This window comes from Vidua macroura, chromosome 3 (genome assembly GCF_024509145.1).
Source record: "Vidua macroura isolate BioBank_ID:100142 chromosome 3, ASM2450914v1, whole genome shotgun sequence".
Classification (NCBI taxonomy): Eukaryota; Metazoa; Chordata; class Aves; order Passeriformes; family Viduidae; genus Vidua; species Vidua macroura.
The window spans coordinates 70,021,367-70,040,766 of record NC_071573.1 but is presented as its reverse complement, the minus strand read 5'-3'; the positions used below and the strand labels follow the sequence as shown (position 1 = coordinate 70,040,766).

Genomic DNA, 19,400 nt, shown 5'->3' with positions numbered 1-19,400 from the left:
TCCTTCCTCCCCTGCTCCAGGGGTCCCTCCCCACAGGAGGCAGTTCTCCATGAACTTCTCCGAAGTGCATCCTTCCTCAGGGCTGCAGCTCTTCATGAACTGCTCCAGTTTGGGTCCCTTCCAGTGGAGCGGAGCATGGACTGCTCCAGCATGGATCCCCCTCAGGGTCACAAATCCTGCCAGCAAAACCTCTGCAGCTCCATTCTCCACAGGGCCACAGGTGCTGCCAGGAGCCTGCTACAGCACAGGTTCCCAGACTTCCTCAGGCATCCACCTGCTCTGGTGTGGGATCCTCCACACCCTGTAGGTGGAGATCTGCTCCACCATAAACCTCCACTAGGACATCCTGCCTCATCATGGTCTGGACCATAGGCTGCAATGGAATCTCAGCTCTGGTCCCTAAACACCACTTTCCCCTCCTTCTTCACTGCCCTTGTCTGCAGAGCTGTTTCTCTCACATATCCCTCCCTTCTCTTACTCCAGTTGCTATTACCCTGGACTTTTTCCCCTTTCTTAAAAGACATTATCCCAGAGGTACCACCACTGTCACAGATGGGCTCAGCCTTGGCCAGTAACAGGCCCATCTTGGAGCCAATTGGACATGTGGGAAATTTTCAGCAGTTTCTCACAGAAGTCACCCCTGTAGCTGCTATGAAACCAAAATCTTCCCATGCAAACCCAATACAAACACAGAGCCAAGGGGGTAAAAAAAATAGAATGCATTCTTTATTAAATAATCTGCCCCACAAATTTCCTGGACTTCATCTCCACTACAAGAGAGAAATAAAAAAGATCGCAGTAAGAGCCTTCTAGAAATTTAGAATTTGCATCAATAATGAGAGCATTCCCTTTAGGATGCTCTCCTGCAGATGATGTCAGATTTCTAAAGCAGACTCTGTGAAGAGTCATAACCCCATCTAATCACATGAAGGAAAGCAACTGCTACAAGGACATAATAGCAGTTTCTTTTCTATATTTTCTTATAGTAGCAGAATATTGTTGCAACAGAATATTATACAGCATGCTGCTTCAATTCTTTTTCATTCTATAACATTCGGAATTTTTAAGAACTCACATAACTTCTTAGAAGAAGCTTCCCCTTGCCATTTCGTCTCAGAGTTTAAGACTTCTCAAAGAGCTTAATATTCAGAAATACAAACTATGTAAGAGGTATCATACTATTTTGAAAAGAAAGTAATTTACAGATTTTATTATCCATGTGATGACTGTCTTAGTCTGTTGGAGATGGAGAGCTTGATTTCAATGAGGATCAGAATCTACCGTTGTACCAGATACAGGAATCTAGTCTCAAACTAGGCTATCTAATTATATTATCCCTGGCTTCTATTACATACAGAAGGACAAGATATTTCACATTATACTATCCCTAGGAAAATCACTTCATTCTATTTCAAAATTAATTATGCTTGGCTTAAGAATTTAGTTAGTTCTTTGTTAGATTGCCTCTTATATTGTATATACATAATAAAAACTTACAGCAGATGCTCTTTCCAGTTTGATTTCCACTTACATTTCTTAGTAGTTTTATACAACAAACGAGCTCAATGCTTTTTACAAGTCCTGCCTGGTTGGATTGTCCGCCCTTATTTTTAAACAAATAAAAGTAGTACTGTAGCAGGATACTCTACCTGGGAAAGTGGTCAAGCAACTTGGACAATGTCCTATTTGCATAGCTATCAGTGGTGGGCTGAGCTCAGGCCACGTGCTGGTTTTGGTGTTGAACCATGCTAAACCAGTCTGGCTAACTGACCCCAAATCAGTATCCTGACAGTGAGGCAAAGATTTGGCAGACAAGCTGCTAAACTGACCTGGCAGACATGGGACTGGCAGCGGTCACTTGATACTATGGAAGTCCAGTCCACTTTCATAAGGTAAGGTTTCTCTAGCATATTCCTTCTTGACCCTCCTCAAGCATTGGTAGGGTGAGTTACATCCACACCTACTTAATTATTCCTTCTTGCAAGCTTTAATATAGTTGCTTTGCAATAGTGTACTGTACTATCCTATACATACACTGCAAGCAGTTCTGGCTTTTATACTGTGCAGGGAAGAATTCTGGGGCTAAGATCGGATCCAGCCACACCTGGACCCCTCTCTGAGAAGGAGTTTAGAAAGCAAGGAGTTCCTTTCAGCACCTCGTGGTTCAGCAGCTGGACTTGTCACTCCACCCTCAACAAGTACATAGAGCAAATGTTTAGAAGATTAGTATTCATTTTTCTGCTGAAGTTTTGAAAACACATGATGATAGACTTGTATGTTTGTTTCTGTTACAGAATGAAGAAGGTGTCTCCTTACAGCTGTCTAAAACAGCTACATATGAAAAGAAAAATTTCCCACCAGACCATCACACAGGACAGAACCAGACAGGTTATATTAGCAAAGGATAACCTGGGATAAGTTTGCACTAAAGCCACAGACTTCAAACAAAACTTCAAGCTTTGGCCCTCCCACACCAGTATCCCTGACACAAACTCTCAGATTATATCTTTGAAGACATTTTATTCCTCAGAAGGCATTTTTATTCATGAAGTTATCGTTAAACAGGGAATTTGTGAGTCTGATTGAGTGTGCAACTGCAGAAATTTTCAGTTTCCCAACACAATCAAGAAGAGGTTTAGAAGATAATATTAAAATCTGATTTTATTCTCTGTAAAATGCATTAGTTTTTTTGACCTCAGGACATCTTCCCAAGTATTTTTTAGCAACTATATTTTGAGGGAACAGACAGCAAGTCATTTAGCTTCCATGTGAGATTTCTATCAGAATTTTGCAATTGCCTTAGCACGTTTTTATGCACATGCATTTATTGCTACTGGAAATTACTTTATTGCTACTGGATTTAGATTTATTGTTACTGGAAATTACTTTTGAGCCATGTGGCTACACTACCCCAGAGATCTGATATCCAAGAACTGTACCTCCCCCCAAAACATGTGGATGCGGAACACACTGCACCACAGACCTTGGGCTCTGAGAGGAGGAACATAGGTGGAAGCCACATATATGAGAAGCACACCACAGCTTACCAGTACAAAATTAATTTTTGCCTCATGAAGGAGCCATATTTTCCACTGCCCTTAGGAGTAATGATCTACACACTGAATTCAGAGTGTATAAAACCAGCACTTTTCCCAAGTCTTTTCTATCACTATGCACATACATACAGAAAACTCTAAAAAGTAGAAAAACATAAAACAGTCTATGCTTCAATCTCAGTTATTCATTTAATGCATAAGCTACAAAGACTACCTTTGGAATCTAAAATTAAGATTTTTACATTGTGCATTACAAATGGTATTTTCTGCATTAAAAAACAGCTTTCAATCCTAGTGAAACCTTACTCAAAACTTGAATCCTTTAACAGAAAGGCCTGACACCAAATAATGAAAGAAAAAGAAGCAACATTTGACATTTCCAATTTACACATACTCTTCTGACAGATTATAGACAATATCAGCCAAGCAGAGTTGCCATGTTCTGAATAGCTAGAAAAGCAGAACACTACAAGCCAAAATATCAATATGCCTTCTAAAAGCCAGACAAATACTTTTCCATTTGGCTTATTTTCCTGCCTCATGGAACAGAACAGTAGCAATAAAAATGTCAGAATTAAGCTTCTCTTACAGAATGCTATTTATACATCAATTTCTAGGTAAATATAAGCAACCATTACAAACATAACTCTTAAAAACAAAATGTAACCTAGGTGAAGTTATAAGGTTTCCAAAACTTTTTCTGTAACACAAGTAGGAAGGACAGAATGGATACAAAGGAAGCTACAGCAAATATCAAAAGCATATCCTGGTAAGGCCTTATCTCATAACATGTTGAGCTCCAGAAAACGTTTTATGCACCACAGTTGCCAAATATTTAGTACTGTTAAAGGGACATAAGCTTGCACTCAGCACTGTCTTGAAATTCACAGAAAAAGGAAGTTTTTCTTAAATGTCTTCCTTTGTTCGGTCTTTCTTCTACATAGGTATCAGTGTGAAACTAGTTTAGAACTAAAATTTAAATAAATGGAAAATCCAAACAAGTGGTTTAATCTGAGTGGAATGTGCTGTTGGCAAACAGGGTGCATTTAAAGCTAAAAGTTCTGTAGCACCAGAACACCAGCAACAGGCTCAGCAACAAGCAGCAATGGAAAAAAATCTTTCAGAAAAGAGGCTCTCCTCCTCCCAAAAACAAACACCATCCCCTCTCCCCCCGAAAAAAAAAAACAAAAGCAAAAAAAAAAACCCAAAAAAACCCAAAAATGCACACAGGAAAGGCTTCAGAGCTTTAAATAAGTTTGCATTTTCAAATACGTTCCTCCTTTGAATAAATGTCATATTATTCCATGTTTACTCTCTAGGAGTTAAGAAATCCTTGACAAAAATATTTGTCTCTGAAGAAAACTGTTTAAAAACAATTCAATAGCAATCAACAATATCCCAGGGAGAGAAATTTGGTGAAGAGGTGATTACATCTTGAGTCTCAAAGCTAAGGCCCACAAAGCCAGTCAGCTATTTAGGCAGACAAAGGACTTGCCAGGAAAGACCTGCAACTAAGAAAACTTTATTACTGACTCCAAAAGGCATAGACTAGTGAAAAAAAGTTACAATTTTACACTAATTTACAGAGAAAAAAACTAACCACGTGTTTTCAGAAGCAATTTTCAGTGCTTTTCTACATTACAGTGCCTGAATTGAATGCAAGTTCTTACAGTTGCACAGAAGGGACACATTATCAGATTACATAAATAGCATCACCTCTGTTTTTAAAATACCAGCCCAGTTTATTTTTGGGTAATATTCTTGCACTAGAACACATCACTGGGTGATACTTTTAACCCAAAATTACATGAAAGAACAAATTTGGTTTCTACATAAAGCTGAAGTAAGGAAAATAGTAAATTGTTTACTAGGTTTAAATGGAACGAAACCAGTTCACCTCCCCAAACCAACTTTTGGCAGTAATTTAACCTAAGCTTTCCAGGAAAAAAAAAAATACAAAGGGAAAAAAATAAAGGCAAAGTCACTGAAAAGATCATAAAGGCAGTAAACAAGAAAAAATGCCACCACTTAACTGTTTGGATTTAATTCATTTATGTAGCTTCAAGTGAAGATTTCCGTATTTCCATTGATTTCTTGAGAGAGACCTAAGCTTTTCCCACCCTCCAATCCCCATTAAACTGTAAACAATTTACTGGAATAGAAAACCATACTGACAGCAAACCATATTTTTGGAAATTTAAACACTCGGTATCCACAGGAAAATATAATCAAGCTTTCAAAACCTTTTTTTCTGGCCCACAATGGTATATTCAGTACTTTTCCACTATGTTTATTTTAACAGGAGAAACCCTGACCTGAAGAAAAAGTCAAGAGTAAGATGACGAAACAGCAAGTGTTTCTTCAGTGCTCACTTTGCACTTGTCACAGTAAGACAACGTAATTTTCTTTAAAGTAATATGCTTTGGTCAGGCTAACAGAAGATACATTATTTTACATAACCTAGAAATCCATACATTTTTTTTACTTAATATTGTATTCTAATTTACAAAACATTGCAAAATCTTAGAGCTTTTCACTTTGCTTGAACATCTCCTCAAGATACATAAAATGTCCCCATTTGTGAGCAAAAAGCGCCCAAATGTATGCCAGGAGCCCAAAATGAAGACAGTTATTTACTAATAAACAGGACAAACAAATTATATTATAAAAAACACCAACAAATATAAATAAACTGGCTTCTTGGAAACTTAGAGCAGAACTTCTAGGAAAAATCAATGCAGAGAGGGGAAGGATCACTGTTACCCATATACTATTAGGGTTAGAGCAAGAAAAACTATTTCAGATAGAGACCTAAGTGGACACTAGAATATGAGCATAGACTGGAAAGGATCATATTCAGTTATGAGTTGAAATGAACAGCCAACTTCTAAAATTACCTCTAGAAAGAGAAGCAGAATCAAAAGAAAGGTTAAAAAAAAATCTAAAAAAGCATTCATGTGACTTAGTGACTGCTAGATCAAGAGAACAGATGCTGCTATTTACAAAATGTATTCAAGCTGAAGCATTTCTGGTTCCTACAGATCTCTAGGTATTAGCTCCTATTTAAAAAAAACAAAAGAGACAGGAAACAAATCTTTTTTAACTAAGCCACCAATGTGCATCCTGTAATTGCTTACCTCATTACTAAACAGCAAGAGATAAGGAAACATTTGTGCTTGATTTCTTCAGTTTTAAAGCATTTCAGTGCAGTCAAAAAATAAATATCAACTAAGATATTACCAGAAGTGTGCTTCACGCTTCACTTATTTTGAAAATAAAAATTATAGTTATGATGTCCTGAAAATAAATTCAGCAGAATCACATAAATTCATAAATTTACAGATCAAGTAATTTCAAAGAATTATAAGGAAAAGCTGACTAAGCAAAGCTCATTTCCATACACGAAGAACCGCATACCGTTAGCATGGAAAATTATGGAAAGGCTCCAAACACAGAAACAGCATTAGAAGTGCCCCAGATGCCCTACTTCACATCACTTTGAGAACCTCCACTGTTTTCAAGCAACTCCTTATTCCAGCCAAAGATATTCCCAAGGTCAGGCAATTCTGGAGTTGACAAGCTCAGCAAGAGAAGATTTTCCTTCATCTCTCTCAACAGACTGAAGCCTTAAGAAAGAAGGCAAGTAGGCTGATGGAGGGAAGAGTCAGATAAGGCCATGTGAGTTTTATTGAGCATTTAAGTCTTTAAGAAATATGTTCACATGCCTGCTCAGAATATTCCCTGCCATGTCAAGATTAATTCTTTTCCATTAACATCAGCCTCACCCCACACATGTGATACAGACCCATCATCAGAGCACGTTTACAATAAATACTGCAGAGGCAGCAGATGCTGTAAATAAGACCAATCATTTTAAAGCATCATGTCAGAATTCTCTCTCAATTTGAGAACAGCAAGAGTATCAAACACCACCAAAAAGCCCATAACAGACAGATGCTTTCTAAACTAGTGATCTGGTAAAGCACCATGTGGATTTTGAAGGGAGCATCCTACAATTAATAATTAAAGCCATTCCATCCAATGCCTGGGAAGAGACAGAACATACTTTTGCTATGAAGTGAACTCATAAAAAAAGAATGTTTTAATTCACTGTAAAGAAGAGCACTATGGGAAACAGAAACCCATTGGGTATTGGGATTGTGCAGAGGGACTAGTCAGCTTCCAGACGGATCAGATTCACCACCACCAGTGAGGATACCATATTTAAATTCTTGGGCTTGAATAGACTATAAATTTCAACTGAGACACCTTTCTATGGTGGCTGACCAACAGTAAGCATCACAGGGGAACATCCCTGTCATGCAGCAGGACACAGTCAAATTAACTTGGACAAAAATCCTAAACCTAACAGATCTGCCTAGCTAGAGATCTCAAAGTCCACTACACAAAACTACTAGTGTTGTACAGGAAGGCTAAAAAAGACTTTAGACAAAGTTATAAAGTAATTTTTCAAAGATTACCCCCAAGAAGATTAAAGATTTGGAAAGTTAGGCAGTCTTCCATAACACCCCTCATCAGGATAAACCATTTAGGAGCAATGAACGTAATTTTCACCCTTATTAATCTTAACAAGCATGCACCACAGAGCTAAAACACAAAGCAAAGAATGAATTCTCTTGTGAATTCACCTTGCTAGAACAAATATAACAATGAAACAAAAAAGAAACTCCTATTTTATCCTTTATGGATGCATACAGGGGAATGACTACCTTTTCTCCTGGCAGAGGCTTTATTTGTCCTACCACAGTGGCAGAGGACAAAATGTCTGCTTTGGCTATGACTAGAAGTCTTCCCATCCTTTCTGGATGCTCATTTAATTTAAATGATACAAGTATTTTGCCAGGATTTGGAAAGGAAGGATATTCCCTGCCATGTCCTCTGCCAAACAAGCCTAGATCCCTATCAGTGCCTCAAGGTTTTAAGACAAGAATATGTATTTGGCTCCTCACATGACCCCTTCTCTTCTGTACCATAACAGCCCTTGGCAAACTGTGGAATTCTGATACATTCATCCACTAAAGGAGCAGGCCTGAGAAAACAAAAAGATAATCAAAACCGCTCCTTCAAGCCCACCTGATGCTTTTTTGTACGAGACAGGTTTCAGACCACAGGTTTGAGCACTATTCGTCAGGTAAATACAGTCTTGAAGATCAAAGGGAAAGGACTTAGATAGTTCTTGAAGTCCCTCCAAGCAGTTACCAATACAAAACACAGAAAAAGAAGCTGGAAGGAAAAGTCGTCCAGCTAGCCATGCTCTGCCTTTCCCAGGGAGAGATCAAATAAGCACCTCGCTCCTGTCTGACATTTAAGAACAGTTTAGATCTAGTGATGAACATGACTGAATAGCCTATCCTGATATTGAAATTTTCCCCAAATATCCAAACCAAGTCTTTCTGGCATATAGATCCATTGTTCATTCATTCTAGGTCATGTTTTCTTTGTTCTTGCAGCAAGATTTTCATCCCTTTTCATCCTATTTCTTTGGGGACATATTATCTTCAGCCTCCTTTTAGCCGATCACACCACCACTAAGTACTTCAAACTTTCTTCACAAAAAAACTCCAAAGGACTAGAAGATATGATACAAGCTCACATTAAAGTAATTTTCAATTATATGATTGCTCTCTAGTATTCTTACTTTTCCTCCCAGCTCGTAATTTATTCAACAAAGCGTAAAAATTTGTTAATCAAGACTTTGCTGGATAGGACCTTGTAGAGCCTGTACCAAGTACTTGTTACCTGACTTTGCTTGCCTTCTGGGGATGGTTTTCCAGCTAATTTTACTCTCTAAAGTGTAGTTTATAGATCACAATTCCCCAGCTTGTTAATAAGGCTATCATGTGAACATTGAGGACACCAGTTTATCAATCTATTAATATAATAGAACTTCTCTGCACCACAAGGCCTGTTACTCCATCACAGAAGCAGCAGCAACGCTGGATTTAAAAGAATATATCCTGGCTAAGTCTGCTTTGGCTGTTGCTCAACTTCTTTTCCTAGGCACTAAAAATGTGTTTCAACACTGATCCAGTATTTTTGCTTTGAGCTACAGTTAAAATCTATCAGCTTCCTCTTCATCCCATCCCATTCAGCCCACACTGAAGAGGTACGCACCAATTCATCTGAGTCTGCTACTTCCCTCCACTATCTTGAAATTGCAATCCACTACATGAGATCACTTCAGCTAGTTGCTTTTAAGCACCCTGGAATTAATTTCACCGACCCTACCAGATTTAAAATGTGTTGCTTATCCAAGCAACCTTCAGGTCTTCCCCCCACCCTACAGCCTAGGAAGGTACTATTTATGCTTTTATCATGGCTATTGACTACACAGGCTGGATTAACAGTTTCAGAAAACATTTCAATCACCTCAGCATTATCTGTTAATCCACTAATCTGTGGATCTTTTATTTCTTGCTTTCTTCCAATATTCATTTGAGCTATGCCTCCTTATGTTTTTGACCACCCTAGCTTTATTCATACATCTTTCTGCACTTCCTATATGTTTCTTTTGTTTACATCAATGAAAATATCAAGAGACAGCAGAGTTATTTTTTCAATATTAATTTTCCCCTTCAATGCAAGTGTTTGGTATCATTAGACTACTTTCAAAGAAGTAGATATTGTTTCTTTCTTCCTTATATTTGCCCCATCAAGCTCTGTGTACCAGATTCTCTGCTTTTTGACACTTACGGGTTTTATTCTGCTGTTGTCATCTTTTATCCCATGTAGACTAGCATCTTATTGCACCTGCAGAACCTGCCCTCCATCTGTGTATTCTCTTTGTTTATGAAGAGAATTAATTTACACACCTGTGGATAGCAGTATGGTCTGCTGAGTTTTCTCCACTGAATGGTTACAAGAGATTTTAATTAGCAAATCTCATCCTTTCAGTGATTCTTCCCCAGCTACAGACAGACACCTTGTACTTATATTCCACTCATACATATCTGATTGATCCAACAGAGGCTGGCAGAAGACTTTTAATGAGCATGTGTTTAGACATTCCACTGCTGCTCTTTCCCAATATATTTGTGTTGGTGTGCGGACACCCAGCACACTGGGAGGAATGACGCACTACTCTGCAAGGTCATAGGCACTATGCTATAAATACATGCAAAACACCCCATGAGCAAGAATTTACCAAGAACCTATGATACATATTGGGGGTTTTACCTCAAAAACTACTTGTCAAACATTTTCAAATGCAAACCTTGAAACTGTTTTCACTTGGTTAAAGCATTGCGATTTGAGTATCTTTAAAACATTTTTTAAATTATTTATTGAGGTCAAAGTGGCTTTAGGAACTTGCTTTTATTAATAAAAGCAAAAATTAGAAAGAAGAGGACTCATTTGCTGACATCGTCTTTATAATAACCCTTACAAAAAACCTCATTTATTCCAAGTAGGAAAACAGATGTATTCTCTCAGGTAAAAAAGTATATGTTATTATACATATATAGACATATAGACTACAATGAGAAAATTCATTATCCTGAACATAAGTCAAATCAATGGGAATTTATAATTAATTCTATAGATTGTGATACAAGCAATATTATTTATTAATAATATCATTATTAATGCTATTTATTAATAGCAAAGAAGAAAGCTACACACTTAGCATTCCACCATATATCACAGGAATTTTTATCCAGGGAAAAAAAACCCAAAACATAACAAAGGCAGGCTTAGAGGGATGCCATGCTGACACAGGCTGCTGCCAAGCCTGCAGCTTACACCAGCCATACAATGCATTCTACCAACCTGCTCCAGACACAAAGTTGCAAAATCACCAGGAGCACCAGCTGCTCATGCCTAAATATTTGCTGACTGCCCCAAGAGACAAGAGGGCACTAATAGAGAAATAGCAATCAGACCACATGGAAAAATCTAATATTTGATTTCCTCACTGATTTATGCTGGAAGCAAATCAGAAAGATAAATAAAGCACATTTTGCAGTTCTCCATATTGAGGCAGCTGGGGTGGGCAGGAATAAAAAAAAATATATGAGTCCAGACTCAGAGTTCTAGTCTGGGATGGACCATTCCACAGGAGAGAGAATGAGGGGAGCCCCAGTTCACAGGAGAACTTCTGGGTTCAAAGTTGCCTCTCCTGCCCTGGGCTCTATATCATTTAACAACTTTAGACAGCATAACTGTACATATTGGTGTGGACTTCAGTATTGTTTCAGATCCCAAAACAGGGAGATAAAGTAATACAAGTGCTGATGCTATTCTGAATGGGATTGCACATTTTTATGTTACTAACCTTTGAAAGCGCTGCTGAAAGCCACGAGTTCTGTGGGGTGATAATATTTAATTTAATAGTTTGCTCTGCCATCTTCACTGCAGGGATCTGAACAATATTATTCTTGGTCATTAATCAACAGAAAACCATTTAATGCCTGACAATTGTCCTTAGCACCCAAAACAGAACACTTGCACTGGATTATTTCTGCAGCAAATGTGGATCCAAAGATTACAATGAAAATCTTCATTTATGAGTACAGACACAAGAACTAAGATTTGCCACTCTAAATTAATAAAATACAGAATACTTCTCTCAGATCTATGCTTCTGAAAAGGAAAATTTACAAAAGCAGCTTTTAAAAATTTTCTTAAAATAATATTCTATTTGATTTTATTTTGTTTAACTTGCTGGAAACTTTTACTGCACCCTGTGTGCATACAATTGGTTTCACAGCTATTAAACCTTTCACACCTATGTTTATTAATCAAACCAGCAAGGACCACGGCATTTGAACTTGCATTTGCTGTATGAAGATGGACATTTTCTGCTAGTACTTTCTGGCCTAGTTAAAAAAAAAAAAAAAAAAAAAAAAAAAAAAAAAGCTAGTAACAAAGTTTCTAAACCACACTAATAGTTGAACATGCCACTAACTTCATAAACATAAAAACCTAAAAAGGAGTCATTCAGTCCTGTATTCTGACTTCACCCCAAAATTTAGGTGAGAGCTCACCATCTGTTTGGCCTTTGAACAGACTCTGATATCTTGAACCTGATAAAACCAAGTCTTCCCTTAGCAGTCTGTTGCAGTAACTCATCATTCTCACTGGTAACAGACTCACTTCTCATACACACCTTTAACAGGGAAAATGCCAGATTAAGTTTTCAACTCAATATTCAAGTTTGGGGTGGTTGTTTGTTTCACTGGCTTCAGTTTTTAAAGAAAAGCTGTCAAACTTTCCACTTAGACCACGTGAAACCACCAGCTTTGAGAAAAACTCCACACACAGCCTAAACTGGGTAAAATAAGTTACACTGTATTTATCACACTGCACACTACTGAGAAGTTAGACAAAATAAACAGAGACTTTTTCAGCTCCAATAGCTCAAACCCAGAATGTGTTTCTATATATATGATAACATATAATGGGTTTTATGTTATACATATTTATGCATATAATGTATAAATTACTATATCTATAGTACTTTCATATATTATGTTTCCCTGGATTTCCCTATATTCAACCTGTTAAAGTTCAGGGAGAAAAAGCACAGTAGTGAGAATCAGGCAGCTATCTCCATGCACAGCTCTCTGTATTCATTTGTGATTAAAAGAAATACCTGAATTTCCTTTTCCTACTCTGCAGCTAAAAGTAGCATCTTTAGCAGTGCTGTTGGACCCATTGATACAAGAATTCCAAGACCTGCGCAAAAACCTGAGGTGAGCAAGACAATCGCAATGCAAGTAACTATAATTAGACTGTAAGAGTGGAAGAGTACAAAGTAACATTTATTTTTGTTAGCATTATGTCAGTAAATGTAATCCTCTATTGGCCAGGCTGCCTATGAGCTATAGAGAAAAAATAGTTTGGATCCTATCTATGCCAGTGGAGAAACTATCTACCAATAAACAACAAGAAGAGCATTCTGACGGGCTCTGCCTTAACAACAAACTCATATGGCTTTTAAAAGCTCCAAAACTTCCCATTTATATTTTCAATTGGCAACACTAATATCAGTACCCAAATCCTTCCTGCTTTTCTGTTAAATTTAACCGGGTAATACCAACCACAGCACTGATCATACAGACTGAAACCAGAGTGTTACAGTTGTCATTTTAGTGCTTCCTTGGGGTTGCCCCAACTTTCCAGCCATTCATTGCCAAATCCTCTCTGGTGGATTCCACTGAAAGACTTCGTGCTTTTTCACAGAATAGTTAGGGTTGGAAGGGACCTCTGGAGATCACCCAGTCCAACCTCACTGCCAAGGTAGGGTCACCTAGAGCAGGTGACACAGGAATGCATCCAAGCGTTTTCTGAGTGTCTTCAGTGAGATATTCCCCCCCACCCCCGCCGCCTTTCAATAACGCTTTTCTAAATGTTTCTTTGGGGAGGGCTGGGGAGCATTTAGCAAGTATTAATTGCAGGAATAAATCTGACAGGGTGGATTGCCTCGTCGCACAGATGAAACCCGAAGGTGCCCTGCGTGGGACGGGGCCGGGAAAGCCCCCGGCCCGGTCCCAAAGCCGAAGGGGCGGTCAGCCGCGCTCACCTGCACCCCGCCGAGGATCGCCTCGCTCTTCTCCCTCACGTCGGGGAAGGGGCACCTCTTGGACAGCATGAGCAGGCGGGCCAGCGCCTCGCCCAGCCCGTCGCGGGCGGCGGGCACCGGCAGCCCGTCGGCGGCCGCCCCGGAGGCGATGCTCTCTGCGCGGCGGAGCACGGCTTGCCCGATGCTGTCCAGGGCGGCATCGCGGGCGGCGGCGTCCCGGCTGCACAGCCCGTCCCAGCGCACTTCGCCCTCCCGCTCCTCCATGGGGCCGCCCGGCCGCTGCTCCCCCGCCGCAGCCGCCGCCTCCTCCTCCTCAGCAGCCCCGGCGCGGCCGCCCCATGGCGGGCTCCCGGCAGCCGCCAGCCCGCCCACACAGACGACGACGAGCGCGGCCGCGGCGAGCGCAGAGCCCGCTGCCCGCGCCGCATGGGGGGCAGCGCGGGCCGGTGCCCCCGACAGCCGCCGCCGCCGCCCTCCCGCGCCGGGGCTGCCGAGCGAGCGGCGCCGCTGCGGCTTCGCCTTTCCCGGCCGGGAGAGGGGCGGCCACCACCCCGCGGTGCCGGCGGCTCCTCCTCCCTGACCCGGGCATGGAGGGAAGGGGCGGCCCCGGCCCTGCCTCTCCCGGGGCGGCCCCTCAGCCCTCCCCGCCGGGGCCGCCACCGACCCCCGGCAGTCCCCTCACTCGGGGTTGGGGGGAAATAGCCCCGCCCAGCGCGGGGAGCCCGCATGACAGACACGCCGCTCAGCCAATCGCCTTTCAGCGCTCGCAGCCGGGGGGCCCAATCGCGGCGGGGAGCGGCAGTTCCAGGAGGGGCTGCTGGGATGTGTAGTCCGGCCAAAGGGCCGTCCTGCGGCTCTCGCGCGGGCAGACTACGTGTCCCGGCAGGCAGCGCGGCGCGAGGCCGGGATGCTGGCGGGGCAGGGAGAGCGCTCCAGGCTCGCACGCACGGTATTCCCGGCATCCTGTTTGATAGGGGTTTGGGGGAATTGGGATTCTGTGGTCTATCGCAGCAGGCTATGGAGCGCCGATGGCTGCCGGCAGCCGGGGGTGAAGCAGTCCTGGGATGTATCCTAAGCAAGCGCGTCAGCGGGAACGGAAGAACTGTCGGTGCTAGCGAAACACAGTCCCGTCATCGCTTGGGATAAAGGAGGGATGGGAGGGGCGGGGAAATCCCCGTAATATTCACATTGAGCAACAGTTCAGCGGTGTTTTTATCCAAATTAATCCCAGGGGATTTTTTTAAAATCCAGTTGTGCAGGAGCTGATGAACCTGGAGAAGAGAAGGCTCGGGGGGAATCTTAGCCGCGCATATATCCGGACATTTATTTGTGCCTAGAAGGAAGGTGCAGTGAGGATGGAGCCGGGGTGTTCTCGGTGGTGCCCAGTGCCAGTATCAGAAGCGAAGGACTCAAACTGAAACACAGGAGCTTCCCTCTGAACATCAGGAAGCACATTTAGCACATTTTTTACTGTGAGGGTGACCAAGCGCTGGCACAGGTTGCCCAGGGAGGTTGTGGACTTGCTGTCCTTGGGGATACTCAAAAGCTGCCTGGACACGGGGCAGCCTGGGCAGCTGTCTCTGGGTGGTCCTGCTTGAGAGGGGGGGGTCGGACCAGATGGTCTCCAGAAGTTCCTGCCAAACTCAGCCGTTCTGTGATTAAGTGTAATCTGCCACTTTAAAGAGGCTGGTATTTCTGTTTGCTTTGCTTTTCCTGCAGGGGAAAAAAAATGCTGTTTATGATAAATTTATATTTTCAGCCAAGTCAGTTCCTTGATCCAGTTCACCTCTTGGCAGTGAAGAGGAGAAAATAACAAGGGCAGAACTGTTTGCAGCTGTCACATTGAAGCAATCATGCAACTAAAATTTTGAGTGTACAGAAAGGCAAAAGAATACTTGGGAGTAAATTAGAAACAGGGTATTGGGCCTACATAGGGTCTTGTATAATTATTTTTAACTTCTCCCATACACATTTCCCACTCTAAAATTCAGATGTCAAAACTGAAGGTAAATGCAGAACGAGCTTCTCTAATGCCACAGAAAGACACAGAAACCACTTCTGAGTCCAGGAAAGAGCCTGGGCAGGTTCGCCGACACCATTAATCGTCAGCTCTCTTCTTTGTAAAGAATCTGATTTCTTCATCTGCCATCCCTTTGTCTTCTGGAACAGCTTCTTTAAAACTTGCATTTACCTGTAGCTTTGAAGGAAGACCGGTGTCTTTTTTCCCCATAAAATCCTTTCTGCAAGGAGGCTGCATTGCCATTGTTCAGTAGGGTGGACAGGCCTGGACTGCTTCATGCAGCTGCTTCCTTCAGGCCCTTGGCACCCTGGTGAACAATGTATCTGCTGAAATCAGCACTACCTGAAATAAATATGAGTCTTGACTTCTCTAAGCACTTGAAGCCTCCACCCACCATAACTGATGGGTTCAAAGAAAATAGTTCTGCCAGTGCTTTTTATGTTGTTGGAGGGTTTTTTGGTTAGTTTCTTCTCTTTTTTACATTAGCTACCACTTCAGCTTCCCATCCCATTCTGTTGTCACTCGTTATGGTCTCCCATTTTCCCATGAATGGGCATGTCACATCTGTTTGCTTTATTTCTATCTAGATTTTGATCTCCAGAAGTTGGCTAGATCTTATTTTCCCATCATGAGTTGTTGGGTGTCTCTGACAATGTCAACATGCATCCAAGATCAGAAGAGTGATCCAGAATCAGAGCTGGAGCTTTGGTGTTTTAGACTTTGGTACAGCTGTATTCACACACTGAATGCCAAGATTGATTGAAAGTCACAGCACTGCCTTTTATCTTTTAGAAGCTGTTTTTTCCACTGGCTCCAAATGAACTCTGGCTACAGGAAACAGATTGTGAAACTGGCTCCAAGGCCTAAACTTCAGATTTCAGCCCTTTGTTTTATAGATTTTAATGTAGTACTTAGGGAATAGCAATGAGGATGGCTTTACTTTTTTTCCAAACCAAATCTCTGCAGTTTTCTGATACCAGGTCAGTTTTTATGCACTGCAAGACATTGTGGAAATCAAGGTCAAAGGCTACCAGTGGAATTAATCAGAGCCCAAAGTTAGGGCAATGTGTTTGTTTGATTTGCGTGTTCACTGACTGCAGTTAATATGCTTGTTTTTGATCCCTAAAGAATGGATAAGAGAGAGGCAGAATTATGAAGGAAACAATCTGGCAACTCATCCAGAATTACAGCAGTTGAGTTTTCAAAATGATAAGCTGAAGAAAAACAAATTTGTGGCTGTTTTAAACCTCAGTATTTCCTTCCTTCATGATTTATCAACTTCCTTTTTTTTTTTTTTAACTAGATAAGGACTTCTATAGCTATATGCAAATGACATCCAACAGCAGAATTATTTTTGAAAATACAATGTCTAGTAATTGTATTCATGTTCTTTCTAAGATATAAGATCTAAAATATATTATATTTACTTTTAAAAGTCGATTCCAGTTTCTGTATGTCACAAAAGAGCACTTTTCTCAAGAATGCATTAGTCAAATACGGGAGAACTAATAATAACACAGTAAAACTTGTGCAGTCTAGAAGGAACTGCTTTTTAAATTAAATTTCTTCAACTGTTTTCCTTTACACCTGATTTTCTTAATGCTTACTTCATTCCAATTGCTAAATACCTAGGATGGGATGTCTCTTCACCCTCCCTTTTTAGATCTGTCTTTTGGCATGTTGCCACAATAAATGGCACTCCAGATTAAAATGCATTTTCCTTCACAGCTACCCTCTGAGAAAACAAAGTTCTGTGACTGCTGATTTGCCAAGAGACACCAAAAAGCCAGAGGCTGCTCCTCTACTGCCTTTAAACCCAGGCTCAAGTTTGGTGTCAAGTCCAAACCATTTTTTCTGGGAGGAGATGTGACCTTTTTTTTTTTTTTTTTGCTTCTGAGCATGTGTTTGTACATCTAATCTGTTCTGCCCTATTATGTGTTGCAGGTGTACATTTGCACCAAACCCTGCCACCCTGCCTCATTAGAGGTCACAAATACGGCAGAGATGGGTAAATTAGACACCAGCTTCTTCTTAAGAGACCAAATCTTCCATGCAGAAATTCTGTGGAATAGTTTATGCTGGGGAGTGGGTTGCTTTGAGAAGAGCTGGGCTATGAACTAGAACTAGGCCAGAACTACAGGCCACTTAAAGTCCTGCTGGACGTTGCCAACTCTCTGACTATACTCCATTGTACAAGTGTAACCTGAAACACTGAGAACTAGGAAAACAGTATGGGTAAACTGAAAGTGCAGTTCTGAAAAACTCCTCTGAGCAGCCACCTGAACTCTTGTTATTCTGTTTCTGGATATAAGTGTTTAGAATTGCCCCAAACTGGGCAACTTGCAATCTGTCTCCTCTTTGTTCCCATTTGTGGTCGAGGAAGTAGTTGGAGTAGCTCTAAGAGAGGTCCTGCTGAGTGGAACCTCTCCAAGCCCAACAAGTCAGGGTCTTCTGTTGCAGGCACAGATGGCTTCAGTGCCTGGCAGGATTTGGTAGAGTGCTCACCTTCAGTTCTGTAACCCGGGGATTGAAGAATTGCCTTTTAGCTCAAAGGCATTTACATCAACACCTCCTAACTATCAGGAGAGTGTCCCAGGTGCTCAGGAGGATTCCAAAACGAAAGGGAACCATTCATCACCTCACCTGTTGAATTTGTGCCCTACTGGAGGAGATGGCAAATGAGTGGCACTAGTGTGAACTAGAAGGAAGGAGACACAGGGATCTGTAGGCACTTATTCCTGGTTTCTGCTAACTTTCCCCAGGCCAGTGCTGTTTATTCATCCAGGAACTGTTTACTCCAGAAATGCATAAATTAACCCCAGGACTCTGTTTTGATGATTGAACTAGATGAGAGAGACACCTCCTTGTTTTACTCTGTTTTTTGTCTCAGCTGTCTTGTCTTTGTTCGAGCCTCACATGCTTTTTGGAGCAGGGTCATAACTTCAAACGAAAAGGTGGTGACTCCCTGTTTCCTTCCTGCTCTTCCTCCTCCCAGTCTAGCATGGTGGTCAGGGATGAGGCATGAATGCTCCCCAGGAACTCCCACTTCCTGGCCAATACTCTGACCACTGGGTAGCAGCACAGAGAAGGTGGACACTGTTTCTTCCAGCTGCACTTTAAAAGAAAAGGAACATTGCTCATTGGGAATTTTATATCTGCTGACAACCCAAAAGGCCCTTTAAGCGCCTTTGGCAGGCTGTTAACACTGACCTTGGTGTTTTCCAGCAATAACACAAAGAAAAATGCTGTGACCAGCAGCCACATGAACTGAAGTCACAAACCAGAAAAGCTACAGGGTCTCTTTATTCATTGTTTTAAAGAACAGATTTTGGCACTCACTGCCAGAAGAGGACTCCAAATTCTGAGTCCAAAGAAGATAAAAGTGCCAAGCACCAGGGTGGGACTTCACCCACGTCTGTGTTCATAGAGTTTCCTCACCCTGAAACAAAGCTCTTGTTAGCTCCTCACTGAGTGTGCTGCTTGTTTTGGATCTATACCTGCATTTCTTTTTCATGTAAGCCTGTCATTACCACACTCAGCCCCAAGGCTGAAAGGCTCACGTATCCTGAAACATCAGTCCCTTATTAGTCCCAACCCTCTGATTTATTAAGGTCACACAGGACGGCAAGAATTGTAGTCAAGAACCTAGAGATCCACTAAATTTCCTTCATATATGCATAACTAGTTGCATTCAGAAACTGCATATAGTTAATAGGGAAGAAATGCCTATTAAAAACTTGATAATCAATTGAAGTTAGTTTTCTGCCTGCAGCATTGCACA

General features: G+C 41.4%; 1 protein-coding gene across 1 annotated transcript in view; it reads right to left on the bottom strand.

Annotated features, from left to right (window-relative positions):
* SESN1 (sestrin 1) overlaps positions 1–13,961 on the bottom strand; it is a 78,492-nt gene extending 64,531 nt beyond the window's left edge. The window contains exon 1 of the mRNA XM_053972245.1: positions 13,600–13,961. Coding sequence (XP_053828220.1) covers positions 13,600–13,863 — 264 coding nt within the window. The 5' untranslated portion in view covers positions 13,864–13,961. The remainder of the gene's footprint in view (positions 1–13,599) is intronic.
* Positions 13,962–19,400: the final 5,439 nt, after the last annotated feature.